We start from the raw sequence: 13,369 nt of genomic DNA, 5'->3' as shown, positions 1-13,369 counted from the left end.
CCACCTACCCATGCATCCACCTATCCGTCTGTCCATCCATCCATCCAACCACCACCCACCCACCTACCCACCCATCTGTCTGCCCATCCATCCACCCATCCATCTACCCATCCATTTTCCTCATCAGCAGGTATCAATGAGAACCTGCATGCTATCTGTGCCCAGGTGTTACAACATACTAGCCTTGATATCTGTGGCTGCTCCTCTCTTGGTATCCTGTATCCCCCTACTTTGTTCCTTTTGGCCATCTTTAATTTAAAGATGAGCTGAAATGAAGGAGTTGGGAATCTTTGGAGAAACAAGGAATGTGTTAGTTCATCAAAGTCTTCTTTCTGGTGACCTTGCAAGTAGTTCTTTGATTAGGGTGAAGATTTTTACTTTTTTACTCTTTACTTGAAGATTTGGTTGACAATAGTGTTCCCAGAGGGTATTGGATAGAAGCCTCATTCCTCATTCATATTAATATGAAATGTTGCATATGCTCTTCCCTCTGTCAGAACAGCCTCCAAAGGGTTCTTTTCATACACCTTAAGATGAAAAAAACTGACCCATACACCTAATATGTATTTTTTTTAATTTTTAAAAATTTTTTAAAAGATTTTATTTATTTATTCGACAGAGAGAGACACAGTGAGAGAGGGAACACAAGCAGGGGGAGTGGGTGAGGGAGAAGCAGGCTTCCTGTGGAGCAGAGAGCTCGATGCAGGGCTCGATCCCAGGACTCTGGGATCATGACCTAAGCTGAAGGCAGACACTTAACAACTGAGTCACCCAGGTGCCCCTCTAATACGTATTTTATATAGAGATATACATATAGCTCTAGGTATGTAGAAATATATAAATTACATTTATGTATTACTTTGCTAATAGGTAGTTCACCATCTAAAGCGTACTAAAAATAGAAAAGAAGAGGATAAGATATTAATTTTATTATTCCAACATTGTTTCCTAATTCCAATATTCCGTTCCCATCTTGGTGACCATTTTCTTAGCCTAACAAAAGTAAGTTAACTGTGTCTCCCAAACCAAGTTGGGGATTAGTGTGTATCCCATGAAATACACTCAGGGAAAGCATACGATGGTTACGTGCGTGTAAATTTCTGCTAGATTTAAGGTATGTAAGGCACTCGCTGTCTTGTCTGCTATAGAAATCCGCCCTCTCTGAGCCCAGTCTCTTTGTGTAAGGGAGATCAGATGTAGCTGGGTTGACGGTATCGACACTGTGTATGTGTCTTTCAAGTCCCTTCAAGGTCAAGGTCCTTCCCACATACGATGCCAGCAAAGTGACTGCCAGTGGCCCCGGCCTCAGTTCCTATGGTGTGCCTGCCAGTCTGCCCGTGGAGTTTGCAATTGATGCCAGAGATGCTGGGGAAGGCCTGCTTGCTGTTCAGATCACGGTAACTTTGAGTTTTTTTCTTGAGTCAAATATGATTAATGAAGACCTAACTTCCTGGCCAGGGATAAGGACAAGGTTTTAATAACCAATTTCTGGCCTTATGCAAATGTTTGATGGATTTTTTTTCCCACCAGAGAGTCGGTAATTGTGCAAGAGAACAGACACGCTTGCCTGAGTGAGAGGTCTGAAGGTGTAGCTCCAAGTACCGCGTTTGGATGAATCTCATGTACTTTGATCTCTATTCTATCCATTCCTCTGCTTTTGTTTTAAAATGTTTTAAATTCCTCATCAGATTAGTTAAGACTAGGTTGCGCTGCATATCACAACAGCCCCTCAAATAAGCCTGGCTCCGACACATGGGATTATTCTCTCTGGTTAAGGAAGCCCAGAGGCGAGCCGTCTGGGTGCTGTGTGGCTCTGCAGGGAAGCCAGCTCCATCTGTATGCTCCTCGGTCCTAGCGTGTGGCTTCTGTCCTGAGGTCTCCTCGTGGACCATGAACAGATGCACCTGGCAGGCCACAAGGAGGAAGAAAGGCAGAAGGGGAAAGGGGGACCTTCAGCTCAATCAGTAATCTCGAGCCGCTCTGTGTGACTCCCACTTCCCTCTCCTTTACTGGAACTTTGTCACAAGTCCCATGGCCATACTTAGCAGCAGAGTTTGCTAGCAAGTGGGAGCAGTGCACCCAGCCAACAATTAGGAGCCTTTAACTAAAGAGAAGAGGGAGAGTGGATGTGGTGATGCAGGACCAGGAACCTCAGTCCCCTCATCTCCCTACATTTCACTGGGTCCGGAGCTGAATCAGCTCTTGTTCACTTGACCGTAAAATTCCTAAAAATTGACCGTGTCCATATGGTGTGACCTTCTCCCCTCCCTGCCTCCCCCCCAAAAAAGATGATAATTAAGATTATATTAAGCCATTAATTCTGTCTCCTGAATAGAGGCACCAGTTAATAAGCAAAATGTGTCTCGGTTTCCCATGACTGGTTTCTACATCTTGATGACAACATCCTAAATAGCATTTCTCTGTGATTCACAGGACCAAGAGGGAAAACCCAAAAGAGCCATTGTTCATGACAATGAGGATGGCACGTACGCCGTCACCTACATCCCTGACAAGACTGGACGCTATATGATTGGGGTCACCTACGGGGGGGATGACATCCCATTGTCCCCCTACCGCATCCGGGCCACACAGACGGGAGATGCCAGCAAGTGCCTGGCCACCGGTGAGTGTGGGCTTTGGGGTCAGAAAGCCAGGGGCTAACCCTTCTCTGCCACTCAGTGGCTGTGTGATGATTAGGGCAAGTTGCTCAACCACTCTGAGCTTCAGTCATACTTAGATGGAAGATCTTTCTGAGAACATTTGAATTCAAGAAACTCTTCTCAGGATCAGAGACTGTTTCACAGGGTTATTGCAAAGATTAGATGAGGTCAGGCATGAGAAATGCTTAGCACAGTGCCAGGCACAGGGAAGCTATTATTATGTTACTTTTGAAGTGGCTGCCTTTGTTAAGATCTCTGCTGTGGTGGTAGCTCCCATGAAAAGCTGCAAATGTATGCCTTTCCTGAGTAGATGGTTTAATTACTCAAGATTTTATTCAAGAGCATTTCAGGTCAACATTAGAGAAACGCATTCAAGGATCTAGGTTTTTCCTTAGTACTCGAGACTATGCCTACAACTCTCAGAATATCTCCAGAAATATTTGAACATCACACTTCCTTCAGTTTCTGAGACATGACTAAGCCCATCACGGGCCCATCCATTTCTAAGAACAGCTCTTGTTATTCTGATGCTATTCCAGCAGATGCCAAAACATGAATCCCCATCTCTGAAATGAAACAGATTTGTTTCTCTTTAAATTAAACATAGGTCCACCCTGGATGTGTTCTATTTCTCATATCTTGTTCTGAATGGAGGAAAAACTTTTGGCTTTCAGAGCAAGTTGTAAATTGCTCAGCTTGGCCAGTTTGGGGCTCAGACATTGAGAAATTTTGAACCACCGGCCAATCCGATTCACCACCTCCTAGGTCTGTGCTATCTGCCAGGAACAATTAAATTGCCTTTACTAACCTGTGGGCATGATAATACCGGGCAGGGACTTACTCCTTGCTCTCCAGGCCCTATTCCCTCTCTTGCTGGGGCAGAATGCTGAGCAGGATACTCTCTCAGCCTGGGGGCTCCTGGAGGCCACAGTTCTCTGTCTGTCCTTCAGAAGGGCCTTCCACAGGCTGGCCCCAGGCTCCCTTCTACTCCCACTCTGAACAGCATGTTCTTAGCACTCCCTATTGCTTCTACACACTTTGCTCTTTTTTTTTTTTGCCAATGTGCTTTTGGTTCACTTGTCTGCACTCCCTGATGTGTGGATCCTGTGTAAAGGGTGCCCCCAGTCAGACAGACTGTTCAGGGTTCAGGGACAGAGGTGGTAAGTCTCCCCTAGCCGACTGTACCTGTGCTTCAGAATTCAGCCATTCCCCTTTTCTCAAAAAGCCCTCCATCAAGGTGGCAATGCTGGGATACAAATTCCTAGAACTTCCTTCATGGAGCTGTTCTACGAGACACTTCTCTGAAGCACGGCTGATGCTTTTCTCTGTACCTGAGTGTTCCCACAGCACATCGAGCTGTGGTTCTTGGTGCCCGGCCTGCCTGTTAGATTATGAACATGTCCACAGCAGAGACTGTTTGGTTCACTGTTGTGTGTACCTGGCCCTCAAGGAAATGCCCACTGTGTGTTTGCTTAGGGAAGTTGACCATCATCCTCAGACCCTTGAATGCCGGCAAGCTGGGTCTGACACGTGGTTGACACTCGGAGCTTGTTTCCTAAGTAAGGGATGGAGCAGCCCCGGGAGCAGCACTTTCCCCCCGGGGATCTCCGGGACCGCCATGTGTGTGGCATTCGTTGGAGGTCTGGCGTTGACAGATGCAGACCGCACCAGCGTGTGCTTCGTGCTGGGGCCCCCGGGGCGGTTGTCTGAGGCTGGAGCTTCCATTCTCTTCTCCTGAACTTGTTCTCCAGGTCCTGGAATTGCCTCCACCGTGAAAACCGGTGAGGAAGTGGGCTTTGTGGTGGATGCCAAGACTGCTGGGAAAGGGAAGGTGACCTGCACGGTTCTGACCCCCGACGGCACTGAGGCTGAGGCCGACGTCATCGAGAATGAGGATGGCACCTACGACATCTTCTACACGGCCGCCAAGCCGGGCACCTATGTCATCTACGTGCGCTTTGGCGGCGTCGATATTCCCAACAGCCCCTTCACGGTCATGGTAAGGAAAATTCCTTCCCTAGAGCGCTCTGGTATGACAGAAACCGTACAGCTGCCATCTGTTAAATCCTGGCTAGAACATCCCCTCCCACTTTTTTTTTTTCCTTTAAAAATTTTTTCTTAAGCAGTCATGACCTTGTAGAGTGCTAGAGTAATCTCTAGAAATCCAGAGACTCTTGGCTGTTAGTGTTTTTAAGGAATCTTACTGGCCATCGAAGTATCCGTCAGGCTAAGGGTCTTAAGCAATGTCCTGGCCAAAGCCCAGTTCAGAAAGATACACTCGGACCAAAAAATGTGTGTAAGTAAGACACACGTTTTTTATTCTTCTAGCTCTTCCTCCTTCCTCATCTCCACAGCCTGTAGGAGAGAGGTTCCTGATGCTGTTATGTCTGGAGACTTGACCCATATCCCAGGACACAAAGTGCCTCCAGTTTTGTTTTGGAAAGATTCAGATTTTGCATAGGCCTAGGGAATGGCATGTCTTTTGAATAGGAACACCTAGAAGAAAGGGACACCACTATGGGCCAGAATGGTGAGGCTCCTTAGTTTTCAACAAGTGACTCTTGGACCCTCCTCTGATTATATGAAGGTTCTTCAATCAGGACAAGATTAGAAACCTCATTTGACTCTTAAAACCAAGCATTGTTGGCCCTTTTGCAGGTGGTGTGTAGGAACAAGGCTCAGACTCAAGGTCACGGAGCCCAGCGTGCCTGCTCTGGACAGCCACCGAGTGCCTCTTACCCGGTGTCCTTTGATGCCATGGGCAGCAGCTGTGCTTGACCACAAAGTCCTTAGGCCTCAGTGACCTAGCCCCATGCACAGCCTGCGAAGCCCTTGTAATGTTTGTACTTTATGCAGCAACAGAGAAGGGACTCCCTCCCAAACAGAAGGCGGTGCCTTCCTTCTAAACAGTCTGTCATCGGTTGTAGCTTTTTTTCCCTTTCCATAGATGTTTGTTTATCTATAAACATTCTGCCAGAGATCTGGAGGCTCTTTTTTATCTCAAGGATGTAAGCGCCTGTGACTTTGACATTGTTCATTTGGGAGTGTTTTTCTCCTTCAGGGCAGAAAGAAATGCAGCTAGAGAGTTTCTGTCATTCTTATTTACCGAGACGGTCCCAGTTGTTGTTTTTAAGAATCTGTTTTAGTCTGTAGCGGGTTTTATCAGGTTGATTGAAATAGGGCAGCATGGAAGAGCAGCTCCTGGGCAGAGGTCATGGCCTTGCTGGTGCAGCGAGCTGAGGATGGGTTAGGTGCGGCCAAGTGAGAAAAGTCAGTGTGGAAATTCAAGGGTCATTTTAGCTGCTGAGTCAGGGACCTGAAGTGGGTGCCACCAGACTCACTGGGAATAAATGTCCCCTCAGCCCTGGATTACTAGGATACATTGTGCAGATATCCTAACCACTACTGAAGGCAAAAGGGGGGGGGTGGTCACCCATAGTACCTGGCTTGGGTCTTTATTCCCCTGTTCCAAGCTCTCTCCAGTCTTACCTAGGTGGACTTTGTCTGCATGTGGATTCCTTGTCTCCCCCTACAGACTTGGGGCCACAAGTCTCCAGAGCTCATGTCTCAAGGAGCCCCAGCAGGCTGATTCAGCTTAATAGATCATTCAGTCACGGATCTAGCAGTGTATCTGCTCATCCCCATTGAGAAGTCCTGGATCATAGGCCATAGCGTGGCCGTTGAAAGATCTTCCTCCCAACCAGTTTGTCCCTGCATAGCACCACTGTGAGAGAGCCCTAGGAGGCGGGGATAGGGCTGTTCCAAAGGGTGAAGCTCACAAAGCTGCCTTTCTATGTGAAGCCCCCTTTCTGCAGATGCTAAAATACACAAAAAGGAGTAAAGCAGGCATGTTGGCCTTCCTCCAAGCGGGGAGGGCCTTCCAGTTCTTGTTGATTATGGTAGAAGAGGGGGATCCCTCCCTTATCAGGTTGATCAGATCAGGAACATGAAGTCTGTGGTTTTTAAGAAAATGAATTTATAAAGACTTTTAAAACATTAATACCAGAGACACTCATCAAATAACAGGAGACCACTTTCCCAGTTCCGTGCCGCAGAAGGGACTGGCGTTCCTTTTTCCCTGTTGGCACAACAAACCCATCAGCTTTGTGCATGGGATTGAGTCCTACCCAGTGCTTTGCGACTCGTCTTGGTCCCTCCGTGTGTCATAGGTACCCTTCCCCATTCATTCATCAGACTTGGTAGCTTTTCCAAGCGTACAGGTTTGCATAATTAATGGACTCCCAGGCAGATGGACATTTTAGGCACCTCCAAGTTCTCATGACCACAAACGGCCAGAGTAAAATCCCCTGCACGTATCACTTAGCTGTAGACACTCTGGCTAGCATTTCTGTAGGCCCGCTTCCTGGAAGTGGGGTTGCAGGTTCAAAGGGCATGTGGATTTGACATTTGAAGGAAGGATGCCAGCTCGCTCTCCACAAGAGGGGGAAGAGTGTAGACTGCCGCTAGAGTGAGTGGCTCCCTGCCACTGCCGTACGAGATGGAGCAGATGGGGAGGAAGCAGCCCTCAGGTTGTAGGACCTACTAAAGTGGCAGCGTCCCTTCCATGTGATTCCCAACTAATCTCCATTTGCCACCGACCAGGCCACGGATGGGGAAGTCGAGGCTGTGGAGGAGGCACCGGTAAATGCATGTTCCCCCGGATTCAGGCCCTGGGTACACTTTTTTTTTTTTTTTTTTCCTTTTGGCATTTCTGTGTTTACTCAGCCTTCATTTCAGAAAAGCTACAGCCTGCTTTCTGGGGATTGCTTAAGCCCCCTGGGTGTCCTGGTCATTGGTTTGCCCCCCACTGATCAGTCCGTCACAGTGATCCCCGCTTCCTCTGTAATGAGAGCCACCCATGTCATCGTATGTGCTCCACGAATCTCCAGCCGTCATGTTGTGATCACGCTCAGTGTCGTTTGTCCCCGCGGTTCAGAGAAACATGGACTGTCCCCAGCCCTCCTGCTGACACTCTCAGCTGCCCCTTGCACACTTGGTTTCTGTTCGGGGGGAAAGCCACCCGCTGCTACTTTCTGCCACTTAAGACGCACCTTCTTTTCCAGGCCACAAGCAACTAAACCTTTCCAGGTGGAGCCTCTTGGGACTCACAGACATTGCTCTCTCTCATTTTTCCACTTTCCCATGAGCACAGCTGGGAATGCTGCAAGCAGAGTGCCTAGTGATTGTTAGCAATTGGTCAGCGTGACTTCTTCAATCCTTCAGGTTCTGCGCCGGCCCTGGGGCCGGTTAGACAGAGGCTGTCCTGCATGGATGGCAGCCACATCCCCAGATCCCAGTGACACTAGCTTGCAGAATTCCCAGCTGCTCTGCCCTCTGTTGTTCTTCGGCCCACACCGTTGTCCGCTTTACCCAGTTATGACTCCTTCCTGTGTTTAGGTGACCGAAGAGGCCTATGTCCCCGTGAGTGACATGAACGGCCTGGGGTTCAAGCCTTTCGACTTGGTCATTCCATTTGCGGTCAGGAAAGGGGAAATCACCGGTAAGCACATTCTTGAAAGCTGCCTTGTTCTCCCTGGATTGCCCTAGCTTTCTAGAATGGTGCCTGGGAGGTGGTTCCACCTGTGCCTGACACCTGGCATCCATGAGCCCCTGAGGTTGCAGAATGTTCACTGTATATATGTGTGTCTCTGAAGGGGGTGGCTTATTTATGACTTACTTGTGTTACATTCTGTCCAGGTTAAGGCCGGGGATTCTCTCCAGATTAAGGACTGCTCTATTTAGATAGCTCTTGACTGTCAGGTTCCTGTCCCTCCTTTTTTCCTGCCTTGTCTTATTCTCGCACCTTTCCAGAGGTGACATTCACACTGAAGTCTCTTGTACAAGAGTTCCTTTTTCCTCCAGCCTCCTTTTAATGCCCGTATCTCTTTGAGCTGACACTCTGCTAATGCTGCTGGCTCATGGTCTTTTCTAGTCTAGTTTGAGCTTCTCACTTGTCAGTACAAAAATAGAAAACTTTTTACTTGAGTTGCCTGCTGCATTTTGTGGAAGAAAAAGGGAACAAAATAAAGGCAAACATATCTCTGTTTTCCTGTTGTGGGTCTTGGATGCTTCAGGCAGCAGTGAGTGCCCTTGGATCTGAAGGCCACCTGCGCCTTTGCACTCAGCTTCTCCCGGGGAAGTCCCTGGGCGGGGGGGGGCCTCATCGCCCTGTCTCCCTGTGCTCCAACAGGAGAGGTCCACATGCCTTCTGGGAAGACAGCCACACCTGAGATTGTGGACAACAAGGACGGCACGGTCACAGTCAGATATGCCCCCACTGAGGTCGGGCTGCATGAGATGCACATCAAGTACATGGGCAGCCACATCCCTGGTGAGTCAGGCTCCGCACCCGGGGCAGCACGCCCCACAGGACGGCAGGATTCGGGCCTGAACATCTGGGAGGTTTGCACAGATGTTCAGTCAGCTGCTGTGTGGGAAACTGTTCTCAGTGGCAGGATCAGAAATGCAGTGTGGGTGTCCCTGTGAAACCAAACAGCCTGTGACCCCAGCAGATCCAGCTACTTTTTTTTTTTTTTTTTTTTTTTTTTAAAAAGATTTTATTTATTTATTTGACAGAGAGATAGAGAGAGAGAGCACAAGTAGGCAGAGAGGCAGGCAGAGGGAGAGGGAGAAGCAGACTCCCGGCTGAGCCAGGAGCCCGACGTGGGGCTCGATCCCAGGACCCTGGGATCATGACCTGAGCCGAAGGCAGCCGCTTAATCGACTGAGCCACCCAGGCGCCCCTCCAGCTACTTTTCAGAAGGGATGATGCAGCTAAGCGTCCTGGGTCATAGTTCAGGCCCTTAGGTCCGTGATTGTTTGTCTTTGTCACTATGCCGAGCATGGCCAAAGGGTGCACTGGGAGAAAAATGTGAGGCGCATTGAGGGACTTTCCAGCCTGGCCTGCAGAGCCCTGTGTGGTGTGGGGTTTTGGGGTGGGAGGAGAGGACAAGCTGCCTTACGTTCACACTGCCCTTGGCAAGGAAATTCAGCTCAGATTTCATGTCCGTCAACCAGCACAGTGTTATTTGTGTTTTGTTTTTTTTTTTAATGTTCAAATAGTTCTGTTTTTTAATTTAATATATTGAGTAGGCAACATATCCACATGGTTTAAAAAACGATATGGGGAAAGGCTTCCTTCTGCCCATTTCACCCACCTAACCTCTCCGTGAACTTGACTGCTGTTAACTTTTTATGTTGGATTTCAGAATATTTTTAAGACTCTACAAACAAATGGGAAATACAGATTCTTAAGCCCTTTCCCATTCGTACATTAATATTAGCACACGCTGCACATTGTTCTGAGCTCGTCCTTTTCAGTCTAACGGTGTGCATGTCCGAATGATAGAGCGTGTTCGTGGTGTTGCACTGTTTGGGTGAACGTGGTACATTTGACCATTTCCCCCATTGGAGGACATGGAGGGTCTCCCCTACCTTTTGCTGTCATTAGTCAGGCTGCAGTGAATAATAGCCTTTATATCCATCATGTCACACTCCTGAAGGTATAGCTGTGAGATTTCATTCTCAAGGAGGGTAGTGTGGCCGACTGATAGATCTTGCCAAATTGCCTTTCGGTGGGGCTCCCCTAGTTCACATGCCCACCAGCAAGGTAGATGAGCACCTGCTTTTCTACCAGTTTTTGGATCTTCGCAAGACAGTTAAAAAAAGAAAACAAACCGAAAAACAGTATCTCAGTGTTTGTTTATATTTCTCTTGTGAATGAGATTGAGCAACTTTCTATATGTTTAAGGACTATTTGTATTTCTTTTTCTGTGAACTGAGCACTTGGCCGGGTTTTTCTATTGGGTTATTGGCCTTTGTCATATTAGTTTCTGAGAGCAAATGAAATATTGGAGAGATTAGCCCTTTGTGATAGAAGTTGCAAATATCTCTCCCAGTTTGACGTTTGCTGTAGTTTATGCATATATGTTTGCATAATATTTGTTTAAAGCAAAAATATATTATTTGCTTTTATCTAAATATTGTAAAGATGCAGATACAGAGAAAGTAAAAAAACGTCTTTCTCCTCTTTCTCTTTTACTTCCACTCCTGGGGTGTGTGTCATCTCAGATGTTTCTCTCTGTGCCTACAAGACATGCATATAATTTCGTTCTGTGTTTTTTTTTCTTCAAAGAAATGAGATAATGGTATTAATATTATATAGCAACTTGTTTTTTTCTCTTTTTAATGTGAAACATTATGAATAATTTCTCAAGTTAATACACAAAGATCTCCCTCATTTTTTTTTTTTTTTTGAGAGAGCGCATGTGCCTGTGTGCATGCAAGCAAGGGGGGGAGGGGCGGGGGGAGAGGGAGAGAGAGAATCTCAAGCAGGCTCCACACTCGACATGGAGCCGAACACAGGGCTCGATCTCCCGACCCTGAGATCATGACCTGAGCTGAAATCAAGAGTCAAACACTTTGAGCCACCTGGGCGCCCCCTCCCTCATTATTTTTAATGACCTGCCTGGAGACCAATGTTTATTTAACTGGCCCCCTATTGTCGGACACTGGAATCTTTTCCTAATTTGGATCTGAGCACTCTGGAAATGGAAGTCCTTGCACAGGGCTGGGGAGAAAGGACCACTGTGGTTTAGATTACTAGGGGCCTTCAGAAGGCTTTACATTTTGAAAGGCGCAGCAAATGGCTTTCCTAAAAGACCTCTCCAGTTGTGTTCTGTCCAGTAGTGAGTCATTTCTCCCCATGGTCAGCTGTTTCCTCCCTTATTGGTCAAGTTGAGCTGCACAATCCTGCTTGAGCCCCCTTCTAATCTGGAGCAACCCTTGGGATTGTTTTTCTTGTGCACCGCGAATAGACCCCTTGGGTATCCCAGCATGGTCAGCTCTCCTGGAATCTCCTTTCAATTTCTGCCCCTGCATAGGAGACACCGCCCTTGCCCGCTGTTAGGGGAATGTTAAAGACACCAGGTGTCCAAGGGATGCATTCCCCCCTCAATGAATCCCCCCTTGATTTTGTGTTCTTTGCCAACCCAGAAAGCCCGCTCCAGTTCTATGTGAACTACCCGAACAGTGGGAGCGTTTCTGCATATGGTCCAGGCCTGGTGTACGGAGTGGCCAACAAAACGGCCACCTTCACGATCGTCACCGAGGATGCAGGAGAAGGTACCGTGTGGTTTATGTGGGTTTTGCGCTTCGGGCCGTCCGTTTGGAGAGTTGAGTGGACACAGTTCCAGGGCAGCTTTTAAAAATAAGACTGCTAAATGGTAGCATTTGTCTTCTCTTTTCTCATAAATCTCTTTATAGAGCTGTTCTGTCTCCACCCAAAGCAGAACTTTTGAACTCCTTTGTGTTCTGATTAAAAATCAGGTCGATGCTATGAGATGTTTTTTGTGACTTGCCTGAAACTTAAGCATGTTTTTTGGTAGATGGTGTTTTTGCTTTTGTTCTTTTTTGCACATGTACATGTATCTAGAAGACTACATGAGTTACTGCCAATCCCAGATAAAGCTCTATGCCTATGCCCCTTGTCACCACAGAGACTTCTAAGTTTGTGGTCCTTTTTTAAAAGATTTTATTTATTTATTTATTTTTAAAGACTTTATTTATTTGACAGAGAGAGGCACAGTGAGAGAGGGAACACAAGCAGGGGAAATGGGAGAGGGAGAAGCAGGCTTCCCACTGAGCAGGGAGCCCGATGTGGGGCTCAGTCCCAGGACCTTGGGGATCATGACCTGAGCCGAAGGCAAATGCTTAACGACTGAGCCACCCTGGCGCCCCAAGGAAACACTCTCTCTCTAAAGGCTCTCCCACCTTCCTCCCATCCACAGGTGGCCTAGACTTGGCTATCGAGGGACCCTCCAAGGCTGAAATCAGCTGCATCGACAACAAAGATGGGACGTGCACAGTGACCTATTTGCCCACCCTGCCAGGCGACTACAGCATTCTGGTCAAGTACAACGACAAGCACATCCCCGGCAGCCCCTTCACAGCCAAGATCACAGGTAGGGTTACCTGGCTTGTTTGCGGGGGGAGGTATGGCTGCCCCGACAGCCTCTCTCCCCATTAAACCAGTGGCAGTAGGCTAGGCATCTAAGTGTAGGTTTCACGCAGACTCCTTGGGGAGAAATTGGAGTGCAAAGTCAACTTTGGGCTGGCCCAGTTCCTCCAATAGCTGGTAATCCAAGGGAAAGCAAGCAGTACCATTCAGAGGGCCCTTGTTTTGTGCCAGTCTGACTGCAGCATGCCAATAGCAGGCCCTCAGAAGCATTTAGATATTACATGAATGACGTAAAGATGCCCTTCAGCATCACTACTAGATAGGTTTCATCTCCATTTCATGGATGGAAAACCTGACGCTGGGTGAGATAGTGCCTTAGCCAAATTCATACGTGGGTATTCGGGGACTCAGATCCAGGTTACCTGATTCAAAGCCCACACTCCCAGTGTCTGTTGTGCTCGCTGTGTTCATATCGCGCTGTCAGTGGGTTATAAAGGAGATACGAAAGGCGAGGTCCTCGTCCCCGAGGTGTTCAGACCTGTGTGTGGAGCAGTCAGCAGTCCCGTGTGGAGCGTGAGGAGTGCCCGAGGCAGGCAGGTGACACGTGCCCCCCGCTGGCAAAGGCTCCTTTAAAAAGTGGTCCGAGAAGACTCAAGTCTCCTGCCAGTTCCCAGACATGAGCCAGCACTCAGCGTTGGTTAGGTCTGTTCACTGTCCCAGGCGGGCTTTTTCACTTACCTCGGAGTAATTC

The 13,369-nt window shown here is 47.9% G+C and overlaps 1 protein-coding gene across 4 annotated transcripts in view; it reads left to right on the top strand.

Annotated features, from left to right (window-relative positions):
• Window positions 1-13,369, top strand: part of FLNB (filamin B) — a 142,890-nt gene that overhangs the window by 107,856 nt on the left and 21,665 nt on the right. For 2 of the 4 annotated variants that reach the window (XM_044921339.1, XM_021694902.2), the window contains 8 exons: window positions 1,241-1,397; window positions 2,434-2,623; window positions 4,412-4,659; window positions 7,263-7,334; window positions 8,058-8,160; window positions 8,851-8,991; window positions 11,655-11,783; window positions 12,449-12,622. In XM_044921339.1, the coding sequence (XP_044777274.1) occupies window positions 1,241-1,397; window positions 2,434-2,623; window positions 4,412-4,659; window positions 7,263-7,334; window positions 8,058-8,160; window positions 8,851-8,991; window positions 11,655-11,783; window positions 12,449-12,622 (1,214 nt within the window). The remainder of the gene's footprint in view (window positions 1-1,240; window positions 1,398-2,433; window positions 2,624-4,411; window positions 4,660-7,262; window positions 7,335-8,057; window positions 8,161-8,850; window positions 8,992-11,654; window positions 11,784-12,448; window positions 12,623-13,369) is intronic. The other 2 variants (XM_044921340.1, XM_044921341.1) reach the window with 2 other exon arrangements.

The sequence above is a fragment of the Neomonachus schauinslandi genome, chromosome 1 (genome assembly GCF_002201575.2).
Source record: "Neomonachus schauinslandi chromosome 1, ASM220157v2, whole genome shotgun sequence".
Classification (NCBI taxonomy): domain Eukaryota; kingdom Metazoa; phylum Chordata; class Mammalia; order Carnivora; family Phocidae; genus Neomonachus; species Neomonachus schauinslandi.
This window is presented reverse-complemented; position numbering and strand designations above follow the sequence as displayed.